The 18,827-nt window shown below is 39.0% G+C and overlaps 1 protein-coding gene across 1 annotated transcript in view; it reads left to right on the top strand.

The window, feature by feature from the left end:
* The first annotated feature begins 12,785 nt into the window (after positions 1-12,785).
* gusb (glucuronidase, beta) overlaps positions 12,786-18,827 on the top strand; it is a 20,248-nt gene continuing 14,206 nt past the window's right edge. The window contains exons 1-6 of the mRNA XM_015383645.1: positions 12,786-13,065; positions 16,102-16,287; positions 16,954-17,135; positions 17,257-17,399; positions 17,519-17,706; positions 18,041-18,193. Coding sequence (XP_015239131.1) covers positions 12,874-13,065; positions 16,102-16,287; positions 16,954-17,135; positions 17,257-17,399; positions 17,519-17,706; positions 18,041-18,193 — 1,044 coding nt within the window. The 5' untranslated portion in view covers positions 12,786-12,873. The remainder of the gene's footprint in view (positions 13,066-16,101; positions 16,288-16,953; positions 17,136-17,256; positions 17,400-17,518; positions 17,707-18,040; positions 18,194-18,827) is intronic.

The raw sequence follows: 18,827 nt of genomic DNA on the forward strand, positions 1-18,827 counted from the left end.
AATGATGAGCATGATAAAAATGCTGTCATCAAACAATTCATATGACTGTTTTAGAATGTTATGTAATTCCTGCATATCAGTCTAATTTAAATGCAGATTTACGGTGTCATGGTTCATAAGTGTCTAAAAAGGACACCATTTCCTGTTTTATTAAGGATTTAGGTAAAACAATGATCGGAGTTTTTCTTCTATTCAAAGGTTTGAAAGTATCAGTTATCTAGTCGAAGCACCATGCAAAGAGCTTTACAAAAGAAAACATACCCTGTGGAGTTTTCTTTTTTTTTCTGATTAGAGCCAGAAACTTCATAGTATTCCACAGAGCTTCTGTGTAATAGATCAACACAAAGTAGAGCATATTTATAAATTAGAAAGAGTGTAACGAGGTTTTTAAAAATCTGAAAAATGTTGTGTGCATGTCTGATGTTTCATGCATCAATAGAGCTGATGTCAGGCAATTACGTGTCACCAGCAATTCCTCCTCCTCAGATGGCAAAACAAACCGCTCGTACATAGAACACAACCAGCTGTTACTGCAGTTTTTCTCCATATTACCTTGAAAAGACCAACAAAAAATGTGAATTTCCTGCTCAGCATATGAGTTTACCAAACAAAGAGAAAGAAACTCGGAGCAGTAGTTTGGCATCCAAGCAGAAAGACCAAGAAACATGTAAAACCTTGCTCTAAATTAAACACCATAATAATTGTGAATCATGCAGCCTGTAGAACAAAAGGCAAATAAGAAATTGGGAAACATCAGATTAACTTGTGACGAATGTGGTCAAAAACACAGGTGTTAAAAGAGATTACATAGCTGTGTGGTTGCCTGATTTAAACACTACAAATGTAAACAAATAGGTCAAATAAATGCCCTGGCATTGAATGTGAAGATTGTGTAGTGTTGTGAAAAACGGAAGTTTTGGGATTAAAAAAACTTGAGTAGGCAGCATCTAAACCCATCTGAGTATTACAGATTAAGTTTTGATCCACCTGGAACTGGGAGAATGCACTCTGAAACTTGGGATGTTGTTTAATTACATAAATTAGGATTGCAGAACTTTACAATGGGAATTGTTGTCGTCATTTAGCATTGCTTCATGATAATGTGATGACACTGCCATGGTCTGTAATTATCATCACAATGTCACCAGTGATTTCATATTCCCTTATGCATGTCAGTAGATGCCACATTACTGCATTTGCATCATGAGCAACTTTTATCATTCAGGTTTTTCAATTTACTTGCAGTTTGAATGTATTTTGTCTTCTCAATTTTTACTGTGAGCCCATAACCTGTACTTTATGCTTCAAAGACTCAATTAGAGGACAGAAATTAAGTAGGATCTTCAAAAAATGCTAGTAGGGAGGAGATGTGTGTCTTTTCAAACATCATAACTTTATCTTTCCTGACTATGAAAAGGAGCAAAAGTTATATAAGTCAGTATATATCAGTTACGAACCCATTAACTTCACTCTTCTCTTTCAGTCAACATTCCTATTGAACTAACCTTCTACTGAACCTTTATTAATCTGTGTTTCGGATAATCTTTTAGATTCCAAAATATGAGATTTTCTTCTGCTTGTTTCCTCATATAACAGAGTGGGGTCACCTTGATAAAGAATTATTAGAAAGACGGTTCTGCAGCTTACTTGTTAAGAGTTAAAATGATAACCAGATGATAAATAAATAAGCAAACAGAACTGCTGTCTTTTTTTCTATTGCTGAGCTAGGAACCTCAGAAATCTATTTAACACATCTGATGCATTTGAACGCCTGAGCACAGCAGGATCAGGGTTTTGACATTTCTTTCCCAATATCACATAAATTCACACAGTATATTGACTAAATTACGGTTTGGAATTTCAGACTTTTTTTTGTATTATTTCACTTTTTTCTTGCAACGCATTTTAAAATTTCAAGAGATTTTTACTTCCCCTGAAACAAGTCAGCCTTTAAAAAGCTAATCGGATATGATATAGCGCACATGCAAATGACATCAACCATTAATGTGAAACCCACGACTCCTCCTTGGATGACAAAGAAAAAAAAAAACATGTCTACAGACAACATGACCAGCAGCTACTGCAGAATTTCTTGATTTTACTTTGAAAACACCAATAAAAACACAGTATTTTAACTCTATTTACCTCCCATATCCATATTCAAGAAGTGGGATTCCCACAGGATGATGCTGCCACCCCCATATTTCTGTAATGGAAATATTTGTTCTGGATGTTTCTGGAACTTTCATCTTTACCTTCTCATTGCTGGTCAGATTACCTTACAGGTTATTAAGGTTTTCTTCCTGTCACACACTGCAATTTGTTTTGTGATCTTACCAATATGCAAAAACTTATTTGAAATAAGTGAAAATCTCTTGACATAAATGTATTTTACATTAACTTGAGCCAGTAAATAAGATGATCTGCAATGGATTAAGTATTTTTGCCTTTAAAATAAGATAATTATATATTACTCTGAAATATGGGAATGGGGATGGTCTTTTTGCTTCGAAATGTAAATGTAAATAATCATATTCCATTGGCATTTTGTCTTACTTAGATAAAATGTTTGATTATTTATTGGGATGCTCAGTGACGTTGTTGGTAGCACTACCACCTTGCAACAAGAAGATCCAGGTTTGATTCCCGGCTCTTTGTTTGCATGTTCTCCCTGAGCATGCATGGGTTCTCTGCGGGTACTCCGGCCTCCTCCCATAGTCCAAAAACATGACTGTTAGGTTTCTCTAAATTGTCCTTAGGTGTGAGTTTGTGTGTATGAATGGTTGTTTGTGTTAGGAATCCAGTTTGTGTGGGTTTCTTCTCTCTCCACCACCAGGTGGTGCCCTGTCCTCGTTGGGCTTCCCTGCACACCTGCGGCTTGTTGGACCATTACTGGAGGAGTATTTGAGCAGTGGGCTGTCACTACCTCGACGCCAGCTTGTTTGCCAGTTTTGGGTACTCTAGCCAAGCTGAGATTATCTGATTCTAACCTAAGCTTTGTTTCTCTGAGTCTAGTTTTTGTCTTTGCTCTTCGGCAGGAAGCCTTCCTGAGTAACTGGATAGCTGGGCCTTCTCCCCCTGGAAGAATTAGCTGAGATCACACTGAGCAGGGGAAAACCTCCACATGAACCATTCAAGTCCTCTTCGGAAATCCAAGTGACAGTCCCCTCCTTTACTCCTCTGGGTCCAACGCTTGTCTATCTGTCCGCCCTCCGACGAGTTCCCTCTTCTCTGGATTTACCCCAACAAGCTGGATTCAAGGATATACAAGAGTCCCCTCAAATGTGAGTCCCTCTCCAGTAGTATTCAAGCCACAGTCAAATTTCCTACGGACCCTAAGCTGATCTCTGTGATCTCCCCTTCAGACTTTCCGTTTCCGGTTCACCAGTTCACTGAGTTCCAGATCCAACTTCTGTTATTCATCTACATTTAATAAACCAGTTAAACTTTTTCCCTTGGTCTCTGAGTGGTTCTCTGCATGTGGGTCACATCGCTTAAACCAATCATGACAGTTTGTCCTGTTTGTCTCTGTGTTGCCCTGCGATGGACTGGCGACCTGTCCAGGGTGTACCCCGCCTCTCGCCCGTAGACAACTGGAGATAGGCACCAGCACCCCTCATGACCCCGCTTGAGATAAGGGTGACAGAAAATAGATGGATGATTATTTAGTCTGTTTTAGCAGCTAATTTCTTGTTTTAAGTTTCCAACTATAATCTTAATTCAAGAAATATTGTCAGGTAAACTTACCTTGGTGCATGGACAGATAATTTTACTAGTTTTGAGTACCTTTTTTTTTTTAGATGTAATGCTTTATCTTGTTTTTAGAGCCCCTTTTTTGCCATTTACTCACTTATTATCTTTTTAGGTAGTTGTTTTTGTCAGGGGAGATTCACAATTATAATAAGAACAATATGCTTCAGATTTTTATATAGAAAATATCTTACTTTTTTTTTTCACTTTTTAATCATGCACTAAAAAACCTTTTCTTATCAATATGACATAATGGCAAGTTGCATATGTGCTTCCGCATACAGAGCAGGTGTGGTAAGGATTAAAGTGCACTGAAGGCTCTCTTATATGACCTTCCAAAACATGTTCACTGGGCCGAACTTTCAGAACCACCAGCGAGCCAAAGAGCTTTCCTTCCATCTGCTCTGTCTGGCTGCCACCAGAGAGAGAGACAGACTGTGGAGGCATCAGCCCAAGAAGACCCACACAAACACACTTAAACCTGTTATCCAATTGCAGTGGTCTCCCCTCTATACTGTCTTATAGAGAAATAAAGTCCATCACTTCTGGGTGTTTATCCCAAATGTCGACCCTGCCATCAAATGTTTATGCGAGAGAAACAAACCATATCTACAGTTAAAAGGAACAGTATGTACAGCCTAGCAGTAACAACACCAGGGTCCATAGCACACTGAAGAGACCTAATTAGTTGTCTGTTTCTTCTAATAACTGGATTACACTGTAAACAATGCAGGCTTATTATTTTTACACACATGCTGGGTTCAGAGGGCTGAACAGCAACGCTTGGTTACAAACAATCTGATCAACATTTAGATCACTGGTGTGGTAGCATTTGGGTACTCGGCAGACAAAAAAAAGATGTAATTGTCAGGATTAGGAATTGCCTGAGCTGGTTGGTGCGGTTCTCCTAGTATCTAGGTATTCACTGGAGGACGCTCTGAAACGGCTCCTGGGCTTTTTTTCTCCACACCTCTGTGAATGCCCACAGGTTCATCCAATCATCTCATCACCTCTGTGTATAAGAGGAGCGGTTCTCCAGTGTTATCCAGGTATGTTAACATCAAGCTCAGCTCTGAGCCATTCGTTCCTGTGTTCTTCAAGTCCTGTCCTTACTAACCATAAGCCCCATTTCAATACCCTTTTCACACCGTGTTCGAGCACAGTACCTGAGATAACTGTTTAAAGATAAAAAGGTAAAACATAAACCACTGGACTTTGTTTTCTAAGTATGAGGATGTTTCCCTTCCCATCCAGGAAGATTTTTCAATTAAAAATATCTGGATTAGCGTTGAGTTCCAGGCTTTTGAACCGGAAGAACGGGTCCGCCCCTTGGTAAAGGTGGACCTGTTCTTCCAGTTCAGTCTGCATGTTTTCTCAGCCATAACAAGGCTCTGAAGACTCTATACAGGTCCTTCTCAAAGTATTATATTGTGATAAAAGTTCATTATTTTCTATAATGTAACGATAAAAGTTGAACATTCATATATTTTATATTCATTGCACACTAACTGAAATATTTCAGGTCTTTTATTGTCTTAATACGGATCATTTTGGCATAGAGCTCATGAAAACTCAAAATTCCTATCTCACAAAATTAGCATATTTAATCCGACCAATAAAAGAAAAGTGTTCTTAATACAAAAAAAGTCAACCTTCAAATAATTATGTACAGTTATGAACTCAATACTTGGTCTGGAATCCTTTAGCAGAAATTACTGCTTTAATGCGGCGTGGCATGGAGGCAATCAGCCTGTGGCACTGCTGAGGTGTTATGGAGGCCCAGGATGCTTGATAGCGGCCTTTAGCTCATCCAGAGTTTTGGGTCTTGCGTCTCTCAGCTTTCTCTTCACAATATCCCACAGATTCTCTATGGGGTTCAGGTCAGGAGAGTTGACAGGCCATTGAGCACAGTGATACCATGATCAGTAAACCATTTACCAGTGGTTTTCGGCACTGTGAGCAGGTGCCAGGTTTTGCTGAAAAATGAAATCTTCATCTCCATAAAGCTTTTCAGCAGATGGAAGCATGAAGTGCTCCAAAATCTCCTGATAGCTGCATTGACCCTGCCCTTGATAAAACACAGTGGACCAACATCAGCAGCTGACATGGCACCCCAGACCATCACTGACTGTGGGGACTTGACACTGGACTTCTGGCATTTTGGCATTTCCTTCTCCCCAGTCTTCCTCTAGACTCTGACACCTTGATTTCCAAATGACATGAAAAACAGTCCAGTGCTGCTTCTCTGTAGCCCAGGTCAGGCGCCTCTGCTGCTGTTTCTGGTTCAAAAATGGCTTTACCTGGGGAATGCAGCACCTGTGCACGTTGGCTCTGGATGTTTCTACTCCAGACTCAGTCCACTGCTTCTGCAGGTCCCCCAAGGTCTGGAATCGGCCCTTGTCCATAATCTTCCTCAGGGTCCGGCCACCTATTATCACTGTGCAGTGTTTCTGCCACACTTTTTCCTTCCCACTGAGGTTCCTTAATACAGCACTCAGGGAACAGCCTATTGGTTCAGAAATATCTTTCTGTGTCATACCCTCTTGCTTGAGGGTGTCAATGATGGCCTTCTGGACAGCAGTCAGGTCGCAGTCTTACCGTGATTGGGGTTTTGAGTGATTAACCAGGCTGGGAGTTTTAAAGGCCTCAGGAATCTTTTGCAGGTGTTTAGAGTTAATTTGTTGATTCAGATGATTAGGCGCATAGCTCGTTTAGAGACCTTTTTTCATGATATGCTAATTTAGTGAGATAGGAATTTTGGGTTTTCATGAGCTCTATGCCAAAATCATCTGTATTAAGACAATAAAAGACCTGAAATATTTCAGTGAGTGTGCAATGAATCTAAAATATATGAATGGTCAGGTTTTATCATTACATTATGGAAAATAATGAACTTTATCACAATATGCTAATATTTTGAGATGGACCTGTTGTCATGATTTTATCTAAGGCTCGGACCCACATGCAGAGAAACCAAACAGAGAGACACGGATGAAAAGTTTGACGTTTTATTGAAGATGTCAAGCTCGGTGCAGAGTTTCCCTGAACTCTGCTCAGCCGGAACTGGAAGGCAAGGGGAAGACAGACTGTTAGTTCAGGCTCAGTGGGAAACTTGATCCGTTGATCTTGAAGGAGAGGATCTGATTGTTGACTCACGTTTCCAGAGAAGTAAAGAATCCTTAACTCCAATCTGTATGTTGGTTTTCCAGTGTATGTCTGAATCGGCGGAGGGCAGAACAGGGTTTACCCAGAACTCGGACGGTGTAGGGGAACGGAGATGCTGATTGCCACTCAGATTTCCTGCTGTACTTGAATGGGTCGTGGTGAAGATGATTCCCTTGCTCAGAGAGTAATTTCAACGTCCTCAAAAAGGAGACTGGATCCAAACCTCCTGTTTGAATCCCTGGCTCAGTTTAAGGCTCAGTTGATCCCTCCTGGGAGTGGAGGTCTGAAAAGGTCCAGTTTGCAGGGTGACTTCCTGCCGAGAGGCAAAGACAAAAACAAAGTTAAAACTCAGGGAGACAAGAACTCAGTCTTACTCAGAGAAAACTCAGCTTGGCTAGAGTACCAAAAACTGGCAAACACTCTGACGTCGAGGAAGTGACAGCCCACTGCTCAAATACTCCTCCAGTAAGAGCCGCAGGTGTGCCCAACGAGGACAGTGCACCACCTGGTGGTGGAGAGGGAAAAACACACAAACAACCCACACAAACTGGATTCCTAACATTGTTTAGTTTGACTTACCCGTATTGTGTTAATGGTCTGATCAGCCAGTGTATATATACCCTCGTGGGTCATTTCTTTGATATGTCAGTTATGTTTGTTTATGCCGTCAGTTAGTTTGGGCACAGTTTGGTTTTATGAGTTGAACCCATGTATTTTTTGTAAGTTTCTATTTGGTTTAAAAATAAAAACCCAATTTTTGTATTAATTCCTGTGACTCCTCATGCGTCTTACCTCAGTCCCTCACACTTGTGAAGCAGGAGGGTGAGTCTGGGGATAGTGGCAGGTGTTTGACTGGTGCGGTACACCTGTGGAATGTTAATGCAGGTGTACTAAGTTCCTTACATTATACTGAAGAAAAAGTGTTCAAAAAGCGTTTTTACGGTTTTATTTAGCAGCTTTCGAAATGCATGAGATTAAATGTTGGTAATTGTGCCTCATTTGACATTTTGGTAACAGATGCCATCATGTTCAGCTGTGCACATTATAACAGTAGAACTGCATTTTAATTGAAATAAATTCAATTTCAACCCAACACTTTTTAGAGTACTGCCTGGTTCATATAAAAGCTCAAACACAAATAGCTCCTGATTGCCAGGATGTTATCAGAGGATAGAATGTTCCCGATATTAACTTTGCACAGAATACAGATTATAGCAACACCATTATCTGTTACACACTTTGTGTGGGGAACTCACTGTACTTAGAGCACTATTTCATACTCTGTGTTTCTGTTTTTACACAAACATGAACTTTTGAGAGGAAAAGTCCGGAATTACTCACACATCAGAGAACGTCAGCAGTGGGAGTCTTGATATATTTCAAAAATAAAAGTGTCAGCGTTTTCCTTCTCTGCAGATGTGAAGGTAAAAAAGGGGCCACTGCAGAGCTGTGAAAAGCTTATTAGCAACAGACCTGCCTTCTGGGAATTATTTCTTCCTTTATTCTCCATCTCTGGCCTTACGTGTCCCCCCCTTTCTGCTTATAAATAATAAATGGAAGATTTACTTTCAAGCTATTTTTACCCGTCTTTTCTAAGGAATAAATGCTATCTAAAATGTGTGAGAAAAAAAATCTAACAGCAGGTCAGCTATAAAGAGTTTGCAAATGACAGCAGGGATACAAAAAAAGAGATCAAATCAATCCAGAAACTTAACAGAAAGTCACATATAAAGCTTTATTTATAAGAACAAAGATGTATGCTGTGTTTCTTTGTCCATTTTAGAACAATTGGATGTATTTGTATTGCTTTCTTCTTTTTTTGACAAAGGACACACATGAAACTTCCCATGAAACAGGTCATAAACTAAAAAATATGAGTCATGGAATAACTTTTAAAAAGTACGCTTTGATGTCATTGTGAGTTAAATTAACCCCCACCCCCCCATCCAGTACTTTTTTCTTCTCAGCAGCTCAACATTATGTTTACTCTGCCCCTCCAGGTAAACAACGTTAGTAACCAGATATAAACAAGCTATTTTTCATGTCTGATATGATCAAAAGTTCCTGTTAGTTTACAGGAAGCTGCTTCCTTTGTTTTGCTGCAGAGCGATAAGGATGATCTGAGCGACCTGCAGATTTAAACAATTGTGCTCATTGTGAGGGGAGCTATACATTCAGCCTCACATAAAACAAAAAAAACCTACAGAGCTCTGCTGATTTATTGGCACCCATGGTAAAGCAATGCAAAAATCAAAACAGCCTCTTTTTTAAATCTTTCGTCTTTATATTAAAATATTTGGAAAAATCCGTCCTCTGACATGAATACGTTTCTCTAGTGAGAGGAAACAATCCAAGATACCGCAATAACTGACACCTTTACTAATCATTTAAAGTAAGGAGCACTGATATGATCTGAGCTATGTGAAATATGAATCCCTTTATGTTGCCCTGGGGTATATTTACATATGACAGCAGGAGTCCAGTTTCTTTCAGTCGCTGGTAGATAGAATGGATGGGAAGACATCTAGAACCGTAACAAATAGGAGCATCATATGGTTTACTAGGTGACAACAACAACCTCATAATGTCAACTATTATGTCTGGATTGAGAAAAAAAAAAAAAAACGACAAAAATAAAGGTTTAAAAATATACAACTTTGCTGCGAATGTAATTGAAAATGTTTGCTTAGATCAGATTAGGTCAATACTACGGATGGGAATGGGGCAAAGCAAAGGCTGAACATGTGGGAAACCATCTCATTCTCTGTCACATACGGCAGTGGATCTGTGATGCTGTGGGCCTGTGTCTCTTCCAAAGGTCCTGCAAACACTTTTAGAGTCATGGAGTCTTTGAAACACAAGGAGGAGGTTGGCCTATGCTGGTAAATGGAGAATGTTTATCTTTCTCTATAGAAATAGTTCTCTAGATCCATAGTCACTCTATCTTTCATTGCTATCTAAGTCCCTATACACTAATGCTATAGAAAACGGGGTTTAGAGAAATTCTGGACCATCTAGAGAGACTGTGCAAAGATGAACGATCAAAGATCCCCTCTGTTCTTATTTTTCTGATTTTATTATATTTTAATTATTACCAAACTATTCATATTTTAAAACAGTATCAGTTCTTTGTATATACTGCTGTTAAGAAATCACTCTATGGTCTTTCTGCTCTACCTTTGATGCTAAGTATGAGTATGTTGAGTCTCCCCAGGAAAAAGGGGGTTTGCAAAACAACGTTCAGTTTATATATTTCTTATACCCTGTAAACAATAAACATTGACTTTTGATAATCTACAAGTAAAAATGTATACCGCATATAGATATCTATATTTATTTTAATTAAACCATAAAAATAGCAGCTGCAAATATTCTAATGCATACTATAAAACATGTATAACAGAGCTCTTTTGTATAATATCCATTCTTGGCACTAAGAAGATTTTATTCAAAAAATGATGTAGCTAAAAAAAGAGACGTGAAAATCCCCTCTGAGCGAAGATGGGAATGAAACCATGATGGACAGCTCCCCAACTCCATCAGATGTACTTTTATTTTGAAACATTCCTGATGAATCTGTGGGAAAATGGCTGAAGACAGACATAACACAGGAAATTAGGCTTGAACTCACCATTAACCTCACATACGTTTCAGGCAGATGGCAGCATTATGGGCTGTTTGGAGGAGTTTGTCACCCTTTATTACAAACTGGATTTATTTAGACTTGAAACAATAACCTTCCAACCATTTCCCTGGATTAAAGAAAAATATCTTGATTTGTTGAACCAACAAACCTTTTAAGAAAATCAATCAAGTAAAATTATCTGCAAGGAAATCTGGGAATCAGGAGAAAAAAGATAGTAAATAACTAACAATAAGGTTATAAGGTGTAGAGTTCATTTATTTCTCACTATAAAGCTGCTCGCAAAAATAAACTATTTGGTTGACAAATGCAACTGCTTTTCATTTAATAGAAGGGATGGGAAAACTTTTATATCCCTGTTACACATCATATTCTTTAGATATCAGAGACTAAAAATGACAGAATGTAGTTTTTCTAACCTGATTTACAAAGAAAATAAATTTAACTTGTGTATCAAAATATTACAGCATGCCCTCATAAATGTCACATTAGATTAAAGTTTTAAATTATGGAATAAACTCTTCCTTTATTAGGTCGGTTTAATATTACAAGAATAAAATAATAATAAAAGAGATTTTGATACATTCGTTTGGATCAGGACTTATAAGGTATCTCCATAACTCAGGCTGGTTTGACCAGACTGCTGATCAGGAATGGCACAGTTGTTTAAAATAAGTCTGCTTTCCTGACTTTATTGAGCTTCTAAACTCTGTAACACGTGTGTTTATGTTGACTGAAGTTAGGGCTTTTCCAGAAGCTTAAATATATTTCTAGATTTAACCAAACCCAACCATATTTGATGTGCGTCTGCGTTTATCAACCTGCTGGAACTCTAACCAAGTTTTAACCATCTAACTGTTCCTCAGTTAGAGGTCGACTTGTGATTTTAAGATGTTATCAAATTTATGCCACCAATTGGAATGGAACAGTCCACCACCATAATGCTACCACCACCGTGCTTGGCATCTGGTGCAAGATTCTCAAGTTTAAAAGTCTTCCCATTAATGTCAGCTAAAGACTTCATCTTTGTCTGCAACAAAAAATCTGTTAGACAGTTAAATGTAGCCCATATCATTAACCCTACGAAACATGATGCTATGCTAAACACTATGCTTAAAAGCTGGGTAAAGCCGAGAAAGAATTCTATGAGTTTAAATGAACTGTCAATAAGATCGATCAATGGAATGGCACTTCATTAAATAATACCACGGTGTTAAAATGATATTCCTGCCTATTATTTCTGCTTGTACATTCTAACATGTATTATGAATCCATCCATCTATTGTCTGCACCCTTTATATCCTTGGTTTGTCCTAAGGAGGCTGGCTACTCCCTGGGCAAGAGGTGGACCACATTCTGGTAGTGGTCCAACAGAGGTCACAGTTTATTCACTCATTAAATTATTCTTTTTTTTTTTAATCTTTTTTTTTTTTTACAGGTAAATAAAAACTGTTTTCGAATTGCCTCCAGACCTTCCCACCCCCAATGAAAAAAATAAAAATTTTAATTAGTACAGCTGTTGAATTTACCAGATTGTTATCTTATATTTAACACTATTCTTATCTTTAACAACTGATGGTCTTTAAACTGTTTATATCCTCCTTGTAACTTCTGCTTGTGTCTGGCGCCATCTTGTGTAAGTTTTGCGTCACTGCAGCATATTGAGGGAAAAAATTTGAATTCTAAGCAGTTAAGTTTCAATAATCTAATTAATCTTTTACCGTTAACAGTCTAGACAAAAACCTACACTGTAGAAAAAAAACAAAAACTTTTATTTTTTTAGTGGAAAAATGATTTCTTGTTGACAAATTAAGTGTTTAATGCAGGGACAATAATTTAAGTTAGTTTAGAAAACCAAAGTGGTTGTAATCTTTAACTTTATCAAGTGAGTTACCAGTTCTTATACTTTTAAATTTAAAAAGGGAAAGTTCAGCTTATTTTCATGTTTTTGTTGTGAAATGCGGTTAAAACAACTTTTGGAGTTGGGTTTGGAGTTAAAGACTTAATTTTCTTTTAATGTCCAATTTTATAAACATAAATTGATGCTGATAAGATGCTGCTAATCAAAATAACATAGTGTGTTTTAAGTAACGCCTTGTTTAATTAGTATTTGACTTTAAAGTTGACCTATAGGTAAAAAACAAAACAGCTGTGAGTTTTTTCTGAAAGAGCTTGAAGGCAACACAACCAACTGGAAGTCACGTGACCCCATACCTGATCACGTGACGTAGGCAACAGGGAAACGCGGGGTCGATCGATCGGTTTACTGAGCAGATAGAAAGTTTCAGAAGCTGCAGTGAACCGTGGAGCTCAGGATGCTCCGTGTTTTGTTGCTGTTCTCCGCCTTTGAGGCGGCGCTGCTGCTGGACACCGGCCTCCTGTTTCCCCGGGAGTCCTCCTCCAGGGAGGTGAAGGAGCTGAACGGGCTGTGGGCTTTTCGCGCTGACAGATCCCCCAACAGGAACCAGGGCTTCGAGAAGGCTTGGTACAAAAGTCGACTGGCAGAGGTGAGCGAATGAGCGGATCTGCAGAACCAGAGCAGCTTAGCGTGTTTGATAATAATCAGCGCCAACTGCGGGAATAATAAAATATTCTGCATTCCATCAACAATCTCTGCAGAACCAGATTTCCTTATAAAAGGTGCAATGTTAGGATAAATTAGAATAAAATATGCGATGGCTGTTTCCACAGCCAGAAAGTTTAGTTTAAGGAGTTTATAGTTATTCATCTACTGGAGGCTGGTTCTACAGTAACTCTGATTTGGCTCTGAACCTGGAAAGTTAGAGAACTATTAGAAAAACCTGATATTCAGGGGCGGATTTAGGAAATGTGGGGCCCTAGGCAAAGACAGGCAGGGGGCCCTCTGAATTGAGAAGTGTAGTGGGGAAAAAAGTATTCAACCATTCACCCTAGTTAAATAAACAGAGATTGATGGATTTCGCTCAGTCGGCACATTTATTCATATCTTTGCAAAGAGAGAACAGTTCATCATACAGCCCTTACGGCACAGCATCCTGCCCTGTTCTGCATGAGCAGCGTTCGTTCCCACTTACTCACAAAAATGGAAAAGTAGTCGGAGTCAAAACAGATTAAAGACACTTTGGTTAAACAGTAACATGTTATGAATAAACCTTGAGAAAGAATGTGGTTTGGTATGGGAAGAAGCTATGTCTGGTCTATAAACATCCTCACACAGAGAATGGTGTTGCCTTGCAGGTGAAACAGACTGAGTGAAAATTTTATAGTGAGTAAATAGGATAAATTAATATATAAAATAAGAAAAATCTAAATTTTCCGACAAGAGAAGACAACACATAAAAGATAAGGCATTATATAGATACAGATTTTTTTAATAGAATAAAGATACATTATTTGTTCTACGTTTTGTCCCTCTCTTCTTGTCCCTCTTCTTGTTGTTTTGCTCTCTATGTTTTGCTCTCAGCTGGCTTTTCATGCTGTCTCAAAAGGAAAAAAATTCCAATCACTAAAGCTAGGGTACACTGCACGATTATATTTTTTTTTTTTGCCCTTTTGGGATCATTTTTCCAGTGGTGCAATTTAATTCTTTCTGTAAAATTGACAGACCATAGTACTCACGTTTGCTCAGCCATGTCTTTGTCCAAATACGTCCTCCTTTGTTTTTAGGGCTTTCAGGACAAAGTTGCACAAATTGTTAAGGCAGCGCGGTTCTCTCTAGTGAGCTTCATATTCCTCTTCTGATTCGTCTATTCCTCCGAATAGACGAGTCAGAGTAGCTTCATCTCAATGCGGAGCGATGACTCTGACGTATTTTTTTAGATGTACGGTGTGAGCAGGTAGATCACATCAGATGGTCGGGTTGGACAGTGTGAGAACATACATCGTGAGCTGTAAACTTTAAAACACTGCGGTTTCGGCGTACACTGTGAGCTGTAGATGGATGCCACAATTGATAAAAAAAAATACAGTGTATGCCAGCTTAAGCTGCCAACTGATTGTTTCTTCCTGTGTTTTCAAAAAGGCGACGGCAAAAGTAAATAACTGTCCTTTTCACTGTAGACAAGCCATGATCTGCTTCTCTGTTCTCCATTTTTTATTTGGATGAAATAATATCTGCATGAATCATGACAGCAGACAAGATAGAGGAGAGCAGGAGGCGGGGTTACCAATCTACTTGCTCTGGAGAGCAGAGTTCGCTGCTTTTATGCTGTCGCCAGAGTCTCTAGTGGCAGAAAAAAGTCACTATTTGGCGGTAATCACTTTTTTGAAATAAAAGTGCTCGAGTGGTCTGAAAAATCACTAAATATTGTGACAAAAGCACTTCCTCTTCCTGCCATTTGTTTTCAAACGGTTTGCTGCTGTCTGTTTGGAGCTTGCTTAACATGTGCAGCAAATGGACTGATCCATTGTAGTGACACTGAAGGGGGGGCTGAGACACACTTAATATTATAAGCGTTCTGATGGCATTTTAGCCAAAGGATTTTAATCAAAAACATAATTAATGTGCACAAATTAGAAATAGTTGTATTAAAAATAAATGTAAACAGCGTTTTATGGGCCCCCCAGGAACTCAGGGGGCCCTAGTTCACTGCCTAGTATTGTCTAATGGTAAATCCCCCTCCTGCTGATATTAAAGATGCTACGCTGTGTGGCATGACAATGGATACTACAGCTATTTTACCGCTTTCTCAGGACTCAGTGGTAAAAGTGTCAGGTCTTAGAAAAAAAGCTCTCCATTCTTATAAATAAAGTTATCAGGCCTCAGAAATAAAACTGTCATGTCTTAGAAAAAAAAGGTGTCTAAAAAACTTAGTTGTCAGGTCTTAGTAAAACGGGTTTGATTGACCGATTCAGCAGATAGAGTGCTGTTTGCTTGGAGAAGGAAGCTGAGGAACAGAACCGCTGAACGGCTTAAAGCCAACCTCCAGGAATCGACCGCTACTCCCCATTTACCATATTTCCCGCTCAGTAGCTGGTTTGAAGTAACCCAGACTATGTCCAACTTTTTAGCTGACATCTGCCCTAGGAAGTGTTGGAAATGATGTGGCATTTTCTGGAGGAACCTGTTGAGGTTGAAGCGCAGATCTTTTTATCTTGTATCTACCCGGTAAATCTTACTTGTAAATATCCGAAATGTGCAACTTTGGTGAATGGTCTTATTAGGGGTTCTCATCTGCTGGTGCTCTCACTATTAGTTAATTTGGTCCAAAGTTTAGTTAGCTGATTGATATGACCTGTGACCTTGGTGATGTCATCGTTATGTCACCCTCCAGGACTGGAGTTTCAGCTCAGAAAAACCATCTGGACAATTTTTTTCTCCTTGGATGTATATAAAAATAAATATAAAAAATAATAAATAAATATAAAGAATAATTTAAATTAAAAATTGTTCAATTGTTTCTTACCTGTACAGCTCATTTTAAATAGTTTGCTTTAAAAAAAAAGTGAGTAAAGCATTTCCGTGATTCAGTGGAAGCAAAGAAATTTAACTGTAGCACCAAAACAATCAAGAGTGACTCTTCAGGTAAATGCAAGCTTAATTTTTTAACTCTATGTTCTGTCAGACAGGCCCGGTGATCGACATGCCGGTTCCAGCCAGTTACAATGACATCACCCAAGACCCCACGCTGAGAGATTTCATTGGCTGGGCGTGGTACGAGCGAGAGGTGACGGTCCCTGCCCGCTGGGTCGCCGATGAAAGCATACGAGTGGTTCTCAGAGTAGGAAGCGCTCACTATTACTCAGTAGTGGTGAGTACAACACGAAATATATAAATATATTTGGATTCAATGATGGTTCTAGAATAAAAAACAGACACAAAAGAAACGGTCTAAAAGTGCTTTGGTTAGCATATTAGGCCATAAAGCCAAAGTTGGAGGGCCCTGAAATAACAGATGTGATCCTCCTAATACGGCTGAAGCTTACAGCTGTCATTTTTTAAAATAATTAAATAAACTATAAAGGAAATGTATTTAATTGGTCCCATGAAAAAAATCAGTTATGGTCTCTCTGTCAGCCTCTGCTACCATAAGAAATGAATTCGGCATTAGACTGCAAAAACGGATCTAAAGATGGGTAAAATGTTAAACACGTTTATTTTCTCTGTATTTTCTCTCAATTAAACAGGTAAATAAGATGATTAGCTAAAGGAATGAGTATTTTCCCCATAAAATAAGATCATACAATATTATTCTTATGAAGTAACATAACTGAGTTGTTATATTAAAAGTAAATCATCTTATAATTTTGGCAAATTACCTTCCATTGCTGCTTAAGTCAAGGGAAAATAAACAGATAAAAATATATATATATCGACATTTTTGTAGTGTATGTTTTCAGAACAGGGGCCCCTGTTGGCCCCTGTCTAGAACCACCAATGTTTGGAAAAACATGTATTTTTTGTGTGTGTGCACCAGTGGGTGAATGGGGTGCAGGTGACCGAACACGAAGGCGGCCATCTGCCTTTTGAGGCAGAAATAGGCACGTTACTGCGTAAAGAGCCAACAACGCCCTGCAGGATCACCATCGCTGTGAACAACACTCTGACTCTGCACACTCTCCCTCCAGGCACCATTCAGCACATGAACGACCGGACGAGGTAAGCTGTGATCCTCCAACATGCAGTGACCTTTCATCTCAGCTCTGGTTTAACCCCAAACGTTAGCTTCCCCGTAGAGCCGCCACTGGTAGGATTGCTAACGAGTTTCGATAATTAACAGGTATCCTGAGGGGTTCTTTGTTCAGAACACCAATTTTGATTTCTTCAACTATGCTGGGATTCACCGCCCTGTGCTGTTATATACCACTCCTAAAGCCTACGTGGATGACATCACCGTGGTTACAGACTTCTTGGATAACACGGGTAAATCGAACACTCATTCTTTGACTGTATTAGTAAAGATGACTGGAAGCTTTAACCGCATAAGCAAAAAAACGTTCCTTCTGATGCTCATCTTTGTGTGTAATCCCTCCGGATTACAGGGCTGGTTCGGTACCATGTGTCGGTCCAGGGAGCAGCCTCACCTGCCCTGAAGGTGACTTTAATGGACCAAGGAGGTCACTGTGTTGCTTCCTCCAGCGAGCCTTCTGGAGTGCTTAAAGTGGTGGATGTCAACCTGTGGTGGCCGTACCTGATGCACGTGAATCCAGGATATCTGTACTCTTTGGAGGCAAGTCTTTCTTCGACATTAAAGCGGTTAATCTCTGTGTGGGGCCGGAGTTCACATGAGGTCTGCTAAACGGGGAAGTGAAACTTTAAGCAGATTAACAAACCATCGTTTTACGTTTTTTCCTAGATTTTCGCAATACGTTTTCCCCTGAAATGACCAAAGACTGCATGCTTTGTGTTCACCTTATTATCTAAGTTAATGCAGTGCTGCAGACACATTTAAGGACACAAAAATGAAAGATTTCCAAAAAAGTAAACATCTAAAGACGATAAAGTTTTATGCATATTTTTAATCTGTAAACTCGTTTTTGTTTCTTTGGACTTTTCCTCCACAGGTTCGCCTGGTGGCTGCTGATGAGAGATCGACATACGAGGATGTTTACACTCTCCCAGTCGGCATCCGCACAGTAAACATCACCAACGCCCAGTTCCTCATCAACAACAAGCCGTTTTATTTCCATGGAGTCAATAAGCATGAAGATGCTGACGTGAGTCATTCACATGCACATATTCACATATTCTTTCTTATGTCCTTAAATTTTATAGTGGTATGATATTGGGATCATGTGATGGACTGAGACAAAATGAAGAAAGAAAAACAGGGAATAATTCATTGGGCTTTTTTAAGATATAGAAGAAGGCGTTTCTGCGTTCCACATCCAATTGTGATACCTGTACATAAAAACACCCATCCGAATTGTTTTTAATATCTGTTTCAATCTAAAAGGGAATTTTTTTCAGAATCAGATGTATTTTTCCAATTTAATTTTTATTTTTTTTTTTACTTTATCGCATTTTTTTATTATTTTTTTTTATCTTCAATTTTTTTTTTCCAAAATACTCCTTTAGATTTTTGGCCGTAGACATGGTGTATTCCTAACGAGTCCAGAACCTAAGTTCTAGGACAGCCTAACCTATGCTTAATGCACGGCAGCGTAATTCCCATGAAATGATGCACAAGCAAGTGTCCTGAAGGGGGCAGCAATGCGCCCGGAGGCACCCGGCTTGCACAAAAAGGACACGAAGAAGATAAAAAAAAACAATCAGATAATTTTCCTCTAACTTATGGCGTATGCATTGGCATCCACTGGCATACGTTAACAAAATTTTGAACATGCTCAA

This window comes from Cyprinodon variegatus, unplaced genomic scaffold (assembly GCF_000732505.1).
Source record: "Cyprinodon variegatus isolate N-32 unplaced genomic scaffold, C_variegatus-1.0 Scaffold291, whole genome shotgun sequence".
In the NCBI taxonomy this organism is placed as follows: Eukaryota; Metazoa; Chordata; class Actinopteri; order Cyprinodontiformes; family Cyprinodontidae; genus Cyprinodon; species Cyprinodon variegatus.